Below are 16,271 nucleotides of genomic sequence, written 5' to 3'. Positions count from 1 at the left end.
AAGAACATATCATAGTATATAATTTTACATCATACCATCGCATCAAACACAATAGCAGTCGTTACATCAACTTATCTCTCAATACTCAACTCATATCTCTAACATCACAATACGATCACCAACCGCTCGACAAAATTCAAAGGAAATTACAAAACGGTTGCTCTCACAACCATACCACTACAACCGTACAAATTTGACAACACTATGTACAAAGTCAACTAAATTTATTGACCAACGAATAATTAAAATTCACAAATAATTCAATGATTTAATTCCCTAAATCCTAAATCCTAATCCCTAAACCCTAAATAATAACCAGTAAAGCCTAAGCCCTAAACCCTAATCCCTAAACCCTAAACGTTAAATCAAAACCCTACACCCTAAACCCTAAAGCCTTAATCCTAAACCTTAAATTCCAATCCCTAAACCCTAAATCCTAAAACCTAAACCCTAAATCCTAAACCCTATACCCTATACCCTATAAACTAAATCGTAAGCCCTAAAACCTAAACCCTAAAAACACTATACGCTAAACCAAAAACCCTAAACGCTAAACGCTAAACCCCAAACTCTAAACCCTAAAACCTAAACCCTAAACACTATACGCTAAACCCTATACGCTAAACCCTAAACCTAAACCCAAAATCATAAACCCTAAACTCCAAACCCTAAACCCTAAACCCTAATCCCTAAACATTAAACCCTAAACCCTACACCCTAAACCCTAAACCCTATACCCTATACACTAAACCCTAAACCCTAAATCCTAAACACTATACGCTAAACCCTATACGCTAAACCCTAAACCCTAAACGCTAAACCCCAAACCCTAAACCCTAAGCCCTATACCCTATACCCTATACACATAACCCTAAACCCACCAAACTATACCCTAAACCCTATACCTAAAACCCTAATCCATAAACCCTTAATCCTAAACCATAAACTCGAATCCCTAAACCCTAAATCCTAAACCCTAAACCTTAAACGCTAAACATTAAACCCTAGACCCTAAACCTTAAACCCTAAACACTATACCCTATACCCTAAACTCTAAACCCTATAACCCTAAACCCTAAAAACTATACCCTACACCCTATACCCAAAACCCTAATCCATAAACCCTTAATCCTAAACCATAAACTCGAATCCCTAAACCCTAAATCCTAAACCCTAAACCTTAAATGCTAAACACTAAACCCTAAACCCTATACCCTAAACCCAAAACCCTAAACCCTAAAGGCTAAATCCCAAATCCTAAACCCTAAACCCTATACACTAAACCCTAAACCCTATACTCTAAACCCTATTCACTTAACCCTATTCACTTAACCCTAAACCTTAAACCCTAAACCCTAAAAACTATACCCTAAACCCTATACCCAAAACCTTAATCCATAAACCCTTAATCCTAAACCTTAAACTCTAATCCCTAAACCCTAAATCCTAAACCCTAAACCTTAAACGCTAAACACTAAACCCTAAACCCTAAACCCTAAACCATAAACCTTAACTAAGAACATATGATAGTATATAATTTAAAATCATACCATCGCATCAAACACAATAGCAGTCGTTACATTAACTTATCTCTCAATACTCAACTCATAACTCCAACATCACAAAACGATCATCAACCGCTCGACAAAATTCAAAGGAAATAACAAAACGGTTGCTCTCACAACCATACCACTACAATCGTACACATTTCACAACACTATGTACAAACTGAACTAAAGTCATTGACCAACAAATAATTAAAATTCACAAATAATTAAATTATTTAATCCCTTAAACCCTAAACCATAACGAGTAAACCCTAAATCATAAACTCTAAACTCTAAACCTTAAACCCTAAACGCTAATCCCTAAACCTTAAACCCTAAACCCTATACCCTAAACCATAAACCCTATACCCTATACACTAAACCCTAAACCCTAAACACTATACCCTAAACCTTATATCCTAAACCCTAAACCCTAAACGCTAAACCCAAAACTCTAAACCATAAACCCTAAACTCTAAACCCTGAACCCTAAACCCCAAACCGTAAACCATAACCACTAAACCCTAAGCCCTAAACCTTAATCCCTAAACCATAAACCTTAAATGAAAACCCTACACCTTAAACCCTAAGCCATAAATGCTAAACTGTAAAGCCTAAAACCTAAACCCTAAACCCTAAACCCTTAATCCTAAACCATAAACTCGAATCCCTAAACCCTAAATTCTAAACGCTAAACACTAAACCCTAAACCCTATACCCTAAACCCAAAACCCTAAACCCTAAACCCAAAACCCTAAACCCTAAACGCTAAACCCCAAACTCTAAACCCTAAACCCTATATACTTAACCCTAAACACTATACCCTTTACCTTATACACTTAACCCTAAACCTTATACCCTAAACGCTAAACCCTATACCCTATACCCACAACCCTAATCCATAAACCCTTAATCCTAAACCTTAAACTCTAATCCCTAAATCCTAAACCCTAAACCTTAAACGTTATACACTAAACCCTAAACCATAAACCCTAAACCCTAAACCTTAAACCTTAAACCCCAAATCTTAGACCCTAAGCCCTAAACAATATACCCTATACCATATACGCTAAACTCTAAACCATAAACCATAACCAAGAACATATGATAGTATATAATTTAACATCATACCATCACATCAAACACAATAGCAGTCGTTACATCAACTTATCTCTCAATACTCAACTCATAACTCCAACATCACAAAACGATCATCAATTGCTCGACAAAATTCAAAGGAACTAACAAAACGGTTGCTCTCACAACCGTACACATTTCACAACACTATGTACAAAGTCAACTAAATTCGTTGACCAATAAATAATTAAAATTCACAAATAATTAAATTATTTAATCCCCTAAACCCTAAACCCTAAACCATAACCAGTAAACCCTAAGCCCTAAACCCTAATCCCTAAACCCTAAACGTTAAATCCAAACCCTAAACCCTAAACGCTAAACCGTAAACCCTAAACCCTAAACCCTAAATCTTAAATCCTATACCCTAAACCCTGAGCCCTAATCCCTAAACCCTAAACCCTAAACACTATACCCTAAACCTTATATCCTAAACCCTAAACCCTAAACGTTAAACCCAAAACCCTAAACCATAAACCCTACACTCTAAACCCTGAACCCTAAACCCTAAACTATAACCATTAAACCCTAAGCCCTAAACCCTAAGCCATAAACGGTAAACCGTAAACCTTAAACCCTAAACCCTAAATCTTAAACCAAATAACCTAAACCCTGAGCCCTAAACCATAAACTTTAAACCCTAAATCCTAAACCTTAAACACTAAACCCTAAACCCTAAACTCTAAACCTTAAAACCTAAACCCTAATCCCTAAACCTTAAACCCTAAACCCTATACCCTAAACCATAAACCCTATACCCTATACACTAAACCCTAAACCCTAAAACCTAAACCCTAAACACTAAACCCTAAACCTTATATCCTAAACCCTAAACCCTAAACGTTAAACCCAAAACCCTAAACGATAAACCCTACACTCTAAACCCTAAACCCTAAACACTAAACCCTAAACCATAACCAGTAAACCCTAAGCCCTAAACCTTAAACCCAAAACCCTAAAACTTAAATCGAAACCCTACACACTAAACCCTAAGCCATAAACGCTAAAGTGTAAACCCTAAAACCTAAACCCTAAACACTAAACCCTAAACCGTAAACCCTAAACCGTAAACACTAAACCCTAAGCCCTAAACCCTAAACCTTAAACCCTAATCCCTAATCCTTAAACTTTAAACCCTAAACACTAAACCCTAAAACCTAAATCATAACCAGCAAACCCTAAGCCCTAATCCCTAATCCCTAAACCCTAAACCCTAAACACTAAACCCTAAGCCCTAAACCCTAAACCTTAAACCCTAAACCCTAATCCCTAAACATTAAACCCTAAACCTTAAACCCTAAATCCTAAACGCTAAACCCTAGACCTTATTCACTGAACCCTAAACCCTAAAACCTAAACCCTAAACACTATACGCTAAACCCTATACCCTAAACCCTAAACATTAAACCCTAAACGCTAAACCCATAACCCTAAACCATAAACCTTGAACCCTAAACCCTATACCCTATACCCTATACTCTATACACTTAACCCTAAACCTTAAACCCTAAACCCTAAAAACTATACCCTAAACCTTATACCTAAAACCCTAAGCCATAAACCCTTAATCCTAAACCTTAAACTCTAGTCCCTAAATCCTAAATCTTAAACCCTAAACCTTAAACGCTAAACACTAAACCCTAAACCCTATACCATAAACCCTAAACCTTAAACCTTAAACCATAAACCTTAAACCCTAAATGCTAAACACTAAACCCTAAACCCTAAACCCTAAAGCCTAAACCTTAAACACTAAACCCTATATCCTAAACCGTAAACCCTAAACGCTAAACCCAAAACCCAAAACCCTAAACCATAAACTCTAAACCCAACCCTACACCCTAAACCTTAAACCATAAACCCTGAACCCTAAACCAAACCCTAAACCCTATACCCTAAACTCTAAACCCTAAACCCTATACCGTATACCCTATACACTTAAACCTAAACCCTAAACCCTATAAACTATACCCAAAACCCTAATCCATAAACCCTTAATCGTAAACCATAAACTGTAATTCCTAAACCCTAAACCCTAAACCTTAAACGTTAAACACGAAACCCTAAACCCTAAACCCTAAACCTTAAGCCTTAAACCCTAAACCTTAAACTCTAAACCCTAAACATTATACCCTATACACTATACCCTAAACATTATACCCTATACACTATACCCTAAACCTTAACTAAGAACATATCATAGTATATAATTTAACATCATACCATCGCATCAAAAACAATAGTAGTCGTTACATCAACTTATCTCTCAATACTCAACTCATAACTCCAACATCACAATACGAAGGAAACAACAAAGTGGGTGGTCTCACAACCATACCACTACAATTGTACACATTTCACAACACTATGTACAAAGTCAACTAAATTCATTGACCAATAAATAATTAAAATTCACTCATAATTAAATTAATTAATCCCCTAAACCCTAAACCCTAAACCATAACCAGTAAAACCCAAGCCCTAAACCCTGATCCCTAAACCCTAAACCTTAAATCGAAACCGTACACCCTAAACCCTAAGCCATAAACGCTAAACCGTAAACCCTAAACCTTAAAACTTAAAGCCTAAACCTCAAACCCTAAGCCCAAAACTCTAAACCCTAAACCATAAACCCTAAACGCTAAACACTAAAACCTAAACCCTAAATCATAAACCCTAAACTCTAAACCTTAAACCCTAAACCCTAATCCCTAAAGCTTAAACCCTAAACCCTATACCCTAAACCCTAAACACTAAACCCTAAACCCTGAACCTTAAACCTTAAACCTATACCTTAAACCCTAAATCCTAAACACTATACCATATACCCTATACACTAAACCCTAAACCCTAAAACCTAAACCCTAAAACCTAAACCCTAAAACCTAAACCCTAAACACTATACCCTAAACCCTATATACCCAAAACCCTAAACGCGAAACCCAAAACCCTAAACCATAAATCGTAAACCCTAAACCTTGAACCCTAAACCCTAATCCCTGATCCCTATACCCTATAGCCTTTACCCTATGCATTTAACCCTAAACCCTTAAAACTATACCTTAAACCCTATACCCAAAACCTTAATCCATAAACCCTTAATCCTAAACCTTAAACCCTAATCCCTAAACCCAAAACCCTAAATCCTAAACCCTAAACCCTAAACATTATACCCTATACCCTAAACTCAAAATTGATCATAGATAACGCTTAATAGATAACACTTTTTTGAATAAACGCTATATATGAATGTACGAAATAATAGATAACGCTTAATTAAAAAAGCGCTATCTATACCTATCACACTAAATAACGCTTTTTTTAAAAAACTATATCTATAAATAATTAATATTATATTTTTAAACGCTATCTATTAAAACACCGTAAACAAAGTTTTTTATTAAAAAATCATTAGCCAACACTTTCTTTTAAAAAAGTTATGTATTATTTATTCTTATTCTTATTTTATCATCTTCACTGAAAAAAATTTCGTTCCCGCTCACAAAAAAACACTGCTTGAATTCAACATTCCCCCCAAAATCCAAAAATTCATAATACCCTTTAGAATTTGATGTCTCTCACTCTCATTTCTCACAAAAGTATGAACCCTCGCTTTGACAGTCACATATATCCAAACCCAACCCCTCTTGTCGTTGTGCCATGGTCGAGAAACTGCGTTGAAGAGGCCACCGTCGTCGAACCTACCGTCTTCAAGCCCTTGTGCCAATGCATGGCCAGACCCTCGTGTTCTCTTGTTCTCTTCGGTAGAAGCACTCTCAATCTCTCACTCCCCTAAGGTATTATTCATAAACCCTAACTCCAATTTCACTCAAAATTTCTTTTTTCTCTTAGTTCTTCACGAATCATGTCGTGCCCAGGGCGTTTGCCTGCCAAAGCTCCTCTGTCGCGCTCCCCTATCGTTGCCAATTACCGATCTTTCATTTCCAGTGCCGACGCCTTAATTGCAATTCGCCACGGTCTACTCCATTGACAACCATTTCAAATCTCTCGTACCTTCTCTGTACTCTCGCTTTTCATTTAATATTTTTCTTTTATTTCAATATTAAATTCAAGCTTTAACAAAGTGGATTTACTTATTGTTGCAAATGTGATTGTGCTTTGTACACATCTTAGGAGCATTTCATTGGGTTGGGATACAATTAGGTGATTGCTCTCTCGTTTAAAAATATAATTGTAGCCTTAGTTGTAGACCAAAAAGACATAGTGGAAGCTTTAGTGGCAGGAAATAACCTCGGCGATTTTGTGCCATCTTCAGTAGGGACAACAGTCTTGTGCAGTTCACAAACTTGTGTGAGCAGGATATAAAGTGACAGGTGAAAATTCTTAGAAGTTGTGGCTGAATCCAATATTTTATTACTTAAATAAGTTTGAGGAGTAAGTTATTGGGCTTTATAAACTGAAGCATGCTATCTACTTGTTTAACCCAATTCATAAGACGAGGAGGACGACATGAACTGGGAGGTGGGGACATTCAGGCAACATAGAGGTTGTTTTGCTGTGCTCTTGGGGGAGGACATAATGAGTATTCGGCATGTTGATTATGCTTGGCATGAATTTTTCCCTGAAGGTAGTTTTCTTCACATTTTTTATGGGACCATAACAACTTGTTAAATTTATTGTTCTAATATCGGTGGTCTAGGCAACTCAAAATAACTATAGTGCAGTTATTGCTCTATGGCCCCTGTACTTATGTTGTGTATGCTATATTACATGGTTATACTCACGTATCTCAATCTTTTTGTTTGTTTGGGATAAATTTCAGTGTAAACATCTCAGGTTACATTTTGAATACAGGTTTATTTCATGGACACTCAAATTTGGTGTTCCATCATTTCAACTATATATGGTGGTGTTATTGGGGCCTTTAATAGTCTAGGAGAGGTTACTGTCAATATATCTTATTTATATATCTGGAGAGAAGTTGTGAATTAGATATTTTATTGACTTTCTTTACTTTTTAAAACATGTATGCATAAAAAAAACTTTAAAGTAAATACACTTGAATCTCCCTTTTCATTCTATGGAAGACTTGACACTGGAAAAGTCACGGATGCGCACTCTAACCATGCTGAGATTGCAGTTCGAGCATTACATGGTGCATTCAACACATACTTGGTTCCTATTGACAAGAAGCAGAAGAAGAAATTTTCTTTATCAAAGCAATTTGACGAGGTTTCTATCACATTTTCACTTTGCTGCTAACTACAGTAAACTTAATATAACTATTTATCTCTACTTATGTTTTTGTGTTTGTATAGATTTATGCAAGCAGAAGGCTTGAAGCAGCTAAATTTGCTAAGTTATGAAATGAAGTAATTTGTAGTTTCGGTGAGGAAGATATCAATCAAGTATTATATTCACTACCCCTACAATTCACAGTAGCCCAATAACGAATTTCTTTCTTCCTTGAATGCTTTCTTTTAAATGGGTAAAGTACATTTTGAAAAATGCTAATTGATTTGTTAACTGCATGGTCTTTTCCTTTAACTTATTTTCCACTTTCAATGTAGATATTCTAAGAGGAGGGGACAATGGAAAGCTGCAACACAATCCCAGGAGTTCTTTAGGACTCTTCAACGATATTACAACAATGCTTACATGGATGCTGAGAAGCAAAATGCAATTAACATGTATGTGCCACAATGTATTTCTTAACTGTTTATTGATTTTTATTTTTAATTGTTTGTGTACGGTAATATCATTTCTATATATTTTTATCAATTTATTAAATATGTAATACTATATATATATATATATATATATATATATATATATATATTATATAATCATTTTTCAAAATGATGTCATTTCATTTTTTAAATTATTTTAATGAATATATTGCTAAACATTAAAATAAAAAACTTATATAACTCATGTTCAATGTTGCTAATATTCATTTTCTTAAGATCCTATATCCTATTTACAATCGTATGTTCCAACTTTTGTAGTAAAAATTTGATTAATTAATTTTATATTACTTTTCTTGTTAAGATTCTTATCTTTGTTGTCACAATTAATTTGTAGTAAAAATTTAATTAACTAATTTTATATTATTTTTCTTTCTTGCAGTATTTGTCTAGTTGTAGATGTGAACAATATCGTGATAATTAAATCATTGAAGTTAGGGAAGATTGGTTTTTATATGTAATTAGTACATGATTATCGGTTATGTTATGGTGATGTATATGTTTATAGGTACTCATATGATATATATGTTATGGTTGTATATATTGTCTTATAAAACAATGTCATGTCATGACGATGATTCAACGATTATATTTTGAAATATTATTGTATCAATAGTTTTTATTCATGCTAATGAATAATTTTTTTTAGACCTTTCTCTTTTTCATATTTTTCTTAATATTTTATATTTTATTACATATAATAGAAGCAATAGATAACACATATTTTTACCTAATAAAACTAATATTTTATATTTTCTTTTGATTTTTTTTAAATTTTTTCAAATATTTTATTAAAAAATTATTTTTTTTTTTAAAAAAAATTTAGACCAATAGATAACGCATATTTAAACAAGCGCTATCTATTGTTGTCTGACAATAGATAGTGCTTGTTTAAACAAGTGCTATTTATTGTCAGACAACAATAGATAGCGTTTATTTAAATAAGCGCTATCTATTGTCAGACACCAATAGATAATGCTTTTTTAGAAGCGTTATCTATTAATAGATAGTGCAATCATAGATAGCGTTTAAAAAGCGTTATCTATGATAAAAAAAAAAAAAAAGCGCTATCTATGCACTTTTTTGTAGTAGTGTTAACTAAGAACATATCATAGTATATAATTTAACATCATACCATCACATCAAACACAATAGCAGTCGTTACATCAACTTATCTGTCAATAGTCAACTCATAACTCCAACATCACAATACGAACATCAATCGCTCGACAAAATTCAAAGGAAAAAACAAAACGGTTGCTCTCACAACCATACCACTACAATCGTACACATTTCAAAGCACTATGTACAAAGTCAACTAAGACCGAGCACTATGACATCAATCAGTTAAGACCGAGTGATAGTACAAAATTGAGCACTATTGAGACCGAGTACTATGATATGACCAATCGGTCATTAACTGAAGATCCATAGTAGTAGAACTTAGTTAATACCGAGTACCAGAGGAGGTCAAACAGTCAATGAAGGACCCTCGGCAAACTGCATAATTCTGTAGAATGACTGCAAAATTATGATCAACACCTATCCTTACCAATTTCCCTACATTCTCCCAACTTCTAATCCTCCAAACTTATATCAGACACATCCTTACACATTAATTAAGAGTATCTAAGCCTTTCTAACATCATTAAGAGAGTTTCATCATAGGTTTGATAGTCAACTCTATAGAATCATGAACTTAATGACTGAGAATCAGGTTTACTAGTTTTTGGTACATTTCTGAGTGGCTTAAGGATTCTAACAAGTCTTAAACAACTTACCCAGATTTCCCACACAGACCAAACTCACCGAACACAAATTCCCCATTTCCACTGCCACACTTCCTTCCAATTTCACTCAGTCACTGAACCAGAATTATGCAAAAACACAATCATAATGAACACACATTAATATTTCACACCAACAACACCGAATACCAAATCATTCAATTTTACACACATGCATAATCATCAAAAAACATTTTCATACATCAAAAGCTAAGTAATTAAACTAACTAGCTTCCCTTACCTCTTTGACCAAACCGAACACTCAACAATCTTCAAACACTTTCTCTTACACTAGAAAAATCCTAAGAACCTACAATTCACTTATATGTGGGAATAGACCAACCCAAAATACCAAAAGTGTGATTAGAAGTACGAATAAGAAGGTGATGAACACATTCAACTAGAAACTTGGCTTGCATGTGTCAAGAAACAGAATTTCTAGGAAGAGGATGAACTTACCAACTCTAAACTTGATTTTTGATCAGTGGAAAAGATGATTTTGACTCCCAGACGGTGGCTGATTGATGAAAAGATGAAATAAGATGAAGAATTTCTAGAGAGAAGAGGAAAAAAGACAAAGACTTTTTAGAGATACAGATTCCAAGAAATAATGAGATGAGTTGCATTTTGAAAGTTTCTATAAAATGCTCAATCTCTTTATTTTGAGACTTATGTCTCTCCCTCCAACATGTCATTTTTATGGGTTCTGACAAAAATCATTTATTTTTTAAAAAAGTTAACTTTTAAATTATTATTTAAAAATTATTTAACTTTTGATTGTATAATTCAAAAATTATTTTCAATTTTCAATTTTAACAATGTAAAAATTAAAATGTATTATAAATTCTCAAGCAAGTTAAAAATTTTCCAAAAATTTAATTTTCAAATTTTTTTCAAAATTTACTTTTTTTAATTTCTTAATTTGAACTATTTTGTATTGCAAAATTAGTTTTTATCATTTTTATTGTGTGTAATTTTCACATAGCATTGTTACTTCAATTTGTAGTATTGATTTTTCTTTATTTTCACGTGCATAAGAAATTAAAAAGCAAATTCCCCCAAATACATGATATAATCAAATAATTAATTATGCCTGTAAGATTGAATCAACAATAAATGAAATAAATTAAGGACATCAAAAGAAACACATTAAAATATGAAAGATAATGATACAAGAAAATTAAATAAGTTATCACTCGTAAGCTAATTTATAACTCAATAATTTAAAAAATTCTAAAATAATCAACTTTAATATACTTATCAACTATTTTTGTAATTCATCAAATTAGTTTATAAACTAATCAAGTAAGTTAATAATTGATTTATTTATCTTATCAAGGTCATTCTTTTTATACGTACTCTATACTAAGTAATATTTCAAATTTACCTTCTAAACCAAATTTTGAAATATAAGCAAACTGATGAAACAGAAAGTTAAATAATCTCAAACTGATGAAACAGAACTTGTATTAATTTATCAATAAAGACAACAAATGAACTAACAATTCATCAGATAGGGCAACAACATATAACATTCACTTACAGTTGTAACAAGAATATATAGTAAGAGGATTGAGAAAACAAATACCAAATTTCTTCATCTGATATTTTTGTTAATACTGATAGGTAAGGAAGCATGTATGACATGATACAAAATCTAGATATGGCAAAAACGGGAACTGGACTTGAATTGATTATGGCTCATTTTACAATAAACTTAGCTGTACAAAAGTGTTGTTAATGACATGAGGACTAAATTGCAATTTTCAATCTACTCAATAAAACATCCACATCGTTTATTCCCATAAAAGTATATTTACATCCGACGGTAACAAATGATGCATCACCGGTGTGACATATGAGTTGGCCTTATCTTAGTCTAATCCGTTTGACAGAGATACATCTCTGGTTATAAATTTCTCATTAACGACTCCTATTCATTCAGTACTAACAAAATACAATAATTTGGTGAAGAAGTGGCACTTAGAAGGTAAGAAAGTTTCACCCGAAACTAGAAGGAGAAAGTGCTCCTAACATTGGATTAGACCCTCTACCATGTTCCTCTGCCTCTGAACCCCCAATGGAGAAAATGTTCATTGTGTTGTTCATCAATGTGCTTGTGTTCAGTGCCTCTGTTGTGTGCACCGAACAGAGTCATGTCTCAGCTGTAGGAGACCCAGGAATGCAGAGAGATGGTCTGAGGGTGGCCTTTGAAGCTTGGAACTTCTGCAACGAAGTTGGTGAAGAAGCTCCTCACATGGGTAGCCCAAGAGCTGCTGACTGTTTTGATCTTTCGGGTAAGCCAAATCACATGACACTCAAAAACAGTCCTATAAATTTTATTAGTTCAGTTTATTGTATGTTTGATCTTCAATGTTGTGTCACATGTTCTGCATGTTATGTTGTCTGTTTATTCTGTAATCTCCCTCATACTTTAGTCTTTTTGTTATTATTTTTTTTAATCAAATCAACATTGTGCTTTCTTTTGTTGAGAATTGTGAGTGGTTGTGATGGCCAGGTTCTCTGATTCACAAGGTCACAGAAGCTGATAACAGACTTGGCGTGGGGGAGTCGTTTCCTGGCCTAAAGTTACAAAACATCAATAATACAGACTTTTATGCAGCTGAAAAGGAAGTGTATTTGGGTTCTTTATGTGAAGTTGCAGACACCCCAAGGCCATGGCAATTTTGGATGGTAATGCTGAAAAATGGAAACTACGACACCAGGTCTGGGTTGTGTCCTAAGGATGGAAAAAAGGTACCACCTTTTAGTCCGGGACGGTTTCCTTGTTTTGGACAAGGGTGCATGAACCAACCCATCTTGTGCCATCAGCACACGCAGCTTAAAGATGGAAGAATGATTGGGGGATTCAGTGGTACTTATGACTTGGATTCTGATTGTGGGGGTGAACACGATGGTGCATCTTACTATGAGGTAGTTTGGGAGAAGAAAGTTAATGTTGGAAGTTGGGTGTTCAAACACAAGCTAAAGACTTCGAAGAAATACCCTTGGTTGATGTTGTACCTTAGAGCTGATGCAACCAAAGGATTCTCTGGAGGTTACCACTATGACACAAGGGGAATGCTAAAAACTGTGAGTTCAAGATAAACATTTCCTTCAAAGTCCAATTTCAAGATTTCCATTTCTGTTTAACTGATAGTTTAATAAGAAAACCATACTATCTACTTAAAATTTGATGATTAACCATTTGGGTTGGTTGGTGATTCAGCTTCCGGAGTCACCAAATTTCAAGGTGAAGCTGAGGTTGGATATCAAGCAGGGGGGAGGTTCGAAGAGCCAATTCTACCTTTTAGACATTGGAAGCTGTTGGAAGAACAATGGTGCTCCTTGTGATGGAGATGTACTCACTGATGTCACCAGATACAGTGAGATGATCATCAACCCTGAAACCCCAGCTTGGTGCAGCCCCAATGGCTTGGTTAACTGTCCACCATATCATATCACTCCAGACAACAAAAAAATCTACAGAAATGACACAGCCAATTTCCCCTACTCAGCATATCACTTCTATTGTGGTCCTGGGAATGCTGAACACTTGGAGCAGCCAGCGAGCACTTGTGACCCTTACAGCAACCCTCATGCACAAGAGATTGTTCAGTTGCTGCCTCACCCTATATGGGGTGAATATGGCTATCCCACTAAAAAAGGTGATGGTTGGGTGGGGGATGCACGGACTTGGAAACTGGATGTTGGAGGGCTATCAAGTAGACTCTACTTTTATCAGGTCAATAATTGAACTACTATTGTAGTATTTGGAATCTAATGAGTCACCACGCATTATAACTTATCTTCTCATGTGATGCAGGACCCAGGAACTCCTCCTGCCAAAAGAGTGTGGACATCTATTGATTCTGGTACCGAGATATTTGTTAGCGACAAAGATGAAGTAGCAGAGTGGACTCTTAGTGAATTTGATGTCATTCTAACAGAACCAGGGACCAACTTTACAGATAAGGCTGAGAGAAAGTAGTGAGGAACAATGATTGTAAGAAAAATTATTCGGATTTTAGATTGTCCACAAAGTGTACACTTCTAAGTCCTAGAGGTGCTTGAACTCGAACATACAGATCAAAAATAAAGAATTGTTTCGCAAAATCTTAGCTTGGAGTTTGAAGTTACCTCCACTAAATAGCAAATTTGGCAAAATCATGATCGGGTAGGGTTTGGATAACATTTTGAATCCCAGATTATAATTTGGTAGAAATGGAAAAAAAGTTGTTTTATCTTTGGTTGGGTGTGCAAACTATAACTTGAACACAACCTTAAAGTAAAATTATTTCAATAACTTTTTCTTATTCAGGCATGCTTGATGTTTGGTTTTCGTTCTGATAGTGTTTTAGTAAGAATTGTTTACAGATAGGAGCTTTGTAATTAATCTTGCTGGTGAAGTAGAAGCAATTACCACATGGCACAACAACTTCAGCTTTAAAAGTTGAGCACTTTTACAGCTATTTCAAATGGAAATTTTTTTTTAACACCAATTTACTCCGGTTCAGAATCCAACTTTAAGAAAATTTTGATCATAAAAAGTTAACTTTTATATTTATAAAGATTAATTTTTGTATTTTTTAAAAAAGTAAAAAGTAAAGTAGTAAATATAAAGTGTATGTTAAAATTTATTAAGTTCAAAAATAAGATCCATATGAAATCCTCCCATTTGTTTAAATGTCAATTTTTTTAAAAATAAAACTTTGTTTAAATTACAGAAAAAAAAATTCTGCGCCAAAAATACGCCGAAATTGGTTTTCCCGAACGAAAATGGCTTCCTATTTCTTTTTACGAAAAAATAATAAAGAAGAATTATAATAAATAAGTAATTAATAAAAAATTAAAAATATTTGTGAGATATTTAAATATGTATATTTTTTTGGTAACTTACCAGCATTATAAATTATAGTTTAATTATTTATTAAATGATTAAAACAATTGTTAACCAAACTTAAACATTGACATTACAGGAGTAAATCATCAATGACTGAAAAATGTTATTAGTGTACATTGATAATTTGACGTTTAAATAGTAAATTATATTTCTAATTAACATGCATTTAATTGCTATAAAACATTTTCTAACGCAAAAAATATTATTATATGTTTATATAATTATAACTTTTTGAAGTAATAATATTAAAATGATACAATTTAAAACTCCATTATGTATGGCTTTTACTTTTAAATAACTATATTATTTATTTTATTCTATTACTACTTTAAAAGTAAGAGTTAAAAAATCTTACCTGATATAATTAAAGTCGTATTAAAAGAAATGTTCAGTATTTTATGTTGAAAAATAATATTTAAAAAGCATATTAATTCATTATTAAAAGTATATTAATTATTAATTATATATATATTATTTGTAAAAAAATATTTAGTGGAACTTTGTAATAATATTTTTAATATGAAAGACAATAATTGACATTATTTAATAAGAAGATTTTAAACTTAATTTAATATTTTAAAATAATGTTGTAAAATGAAATTTGTGCTTATTAATATATTATAAATTAAATTTATTTTTAGTTGATACGAAACTTTTAGAATATTATATACACTTTAACTCTAATAATTCTATATAAAAAGTGAATTTCAAGTTCAATCCAATTTTATAAAATCATATTATAAAATGAGATTTGCATCTAAATTAATTTTATTTATTGTTTTACTTAAGACTAACAAACAAAGAAAAAATAAAAGAAAGAAAGAAAAAGAAAATGAAGGTAAGAAAATAATATATAATATAGCATGTGATATTATTTTAATTTTAAAGATGAACCAAAATTTAAAACTTTGAAAAGAAACTAATTTTACTTTTTATTAAAGTTAAAAGATAAAAATATATTTAACTTTGTTTATAATAGTGTAAGATAAAACTGTCAAACATTTAAACACATTGTTTAAAATAGATAAAAAAAATTATATCAATATATATTAATAAGAATAATAATATATTATTGATAGAAAAAATAGGAAGAATAATTTCACGAGAAAAAAAATGAAAAAAACACAATATTTTTTCTTTAAAGGGGCAGAGGAAGGTAGAGGGTAGGAGTAAAATGGTGCATATGTTT

At 32.9% G+C, this 16,271-nt stretch overlaps 1 protein-coding gene across 5 annotated transcripts; it reads left to right on the top strand.

Annotated features, from left to right (window-relative positions):
* The first annotated feature begins 6,212 nt into the window (after positions 1 to 6,212).
* On the top strand, positions 6,213 to 14,429 carry LOC106754857. Of its 5 annotated transcripts, XM_014636923.2 has the most exons (11): positions 6,213 to 6,481; positions 6,563 to 6,694; positions 6,961 to 7,018; positions 7,141 to 7,272; positions 7,786 to 7,877; positions 7,964 to 8,133; positions 8,216 to 8,335; positions 12,157 to 12,476; positions 12,698 to 13,272; positions 13,409 to 13,924; positions 14,006 to 14,429. In XM_014636923.2, the coding sequence occupies exons 8-11, from the start codon at positions 12,260 to 12,262 to the stop codon at positions 14,168 to 14,170; spliced, it is 1,473 nt and encodes a 490-aa protein (XP_014492409.1). In that variant the 5' UTR covers positions 6,213 to 6,481; positions 6,563 to 6,694; positions 6,961 to 7,018; positions 7,141 to 7,272; positions 7,786 to 7,877; positions 7,964 to 8,133; positions 8,216 to 8,335; positions 12,157 to 12,259; the 3' UTR covers positions 14,171 to 14,429. The 5 variants fall into 5 exon arrangements, with proteins under 5 accessions (XP_014492409.1, XP_014492408.1, XP_022633795.1 ...); XM_014636922.2 differs by having other exon boundaries at positions 6,563 to 7,018; XM_022778074.1 differs by lacking the exons at positions 6,961 to 7,018; positions 7,141 to 7,272.
* The last annotated feature ends 1,842 nt before the right edge of the window (positions 14,430 to 16,271 follow it).

Source organism: Vigna radiata, unplaced genomic scaffold (assembly GCF_000741045.1).
Source record: "Vigna radiata var. radiata cultivar VC1973A unplaced genomic scaffold, Vradiata_ver6 scaffold_273, whole genome shotgun sequence".
Taxonomy (NCBI): Eukaryota; Viridiplantae; Streptophyta; class Magnoliopsida; order Fabales; family Fabaceae; genus Vigna; species Vigna radiata.
Note: the sequence above shows the minus strand (reverse complement) of the source record. Positions and strands in the feature narration are given on the sequence as shown.

What these genes read in the sequence shown, in the direction of transcription:
- LOC106754857 (XM_022778074.1), top strand. Translation starts at nt 12,260, where the DNA reads ATGGAGAAAATGTTCATTGTGTTGTTCATCAATGTGCTTGTGTTCAGT. An exon ending in TGACTGTTTTGATCTTTCGG is followed by an intron (nt 12,477 to 12,697) that starts GTAAGCCAAATC and finishes TGTGATGGCCAG; the next exon opens with GTTCTCTGATTCACAAGGTC. An exon ending in CAAGGGGAATGCTAAAAACT is followed by an intron (nt 13,273 to 13,408) that starts GTGAGTTCAAGA and finishes TTGGTGATTCAG; the next exon opens with CTTCCGGAGTCACCAAATTT.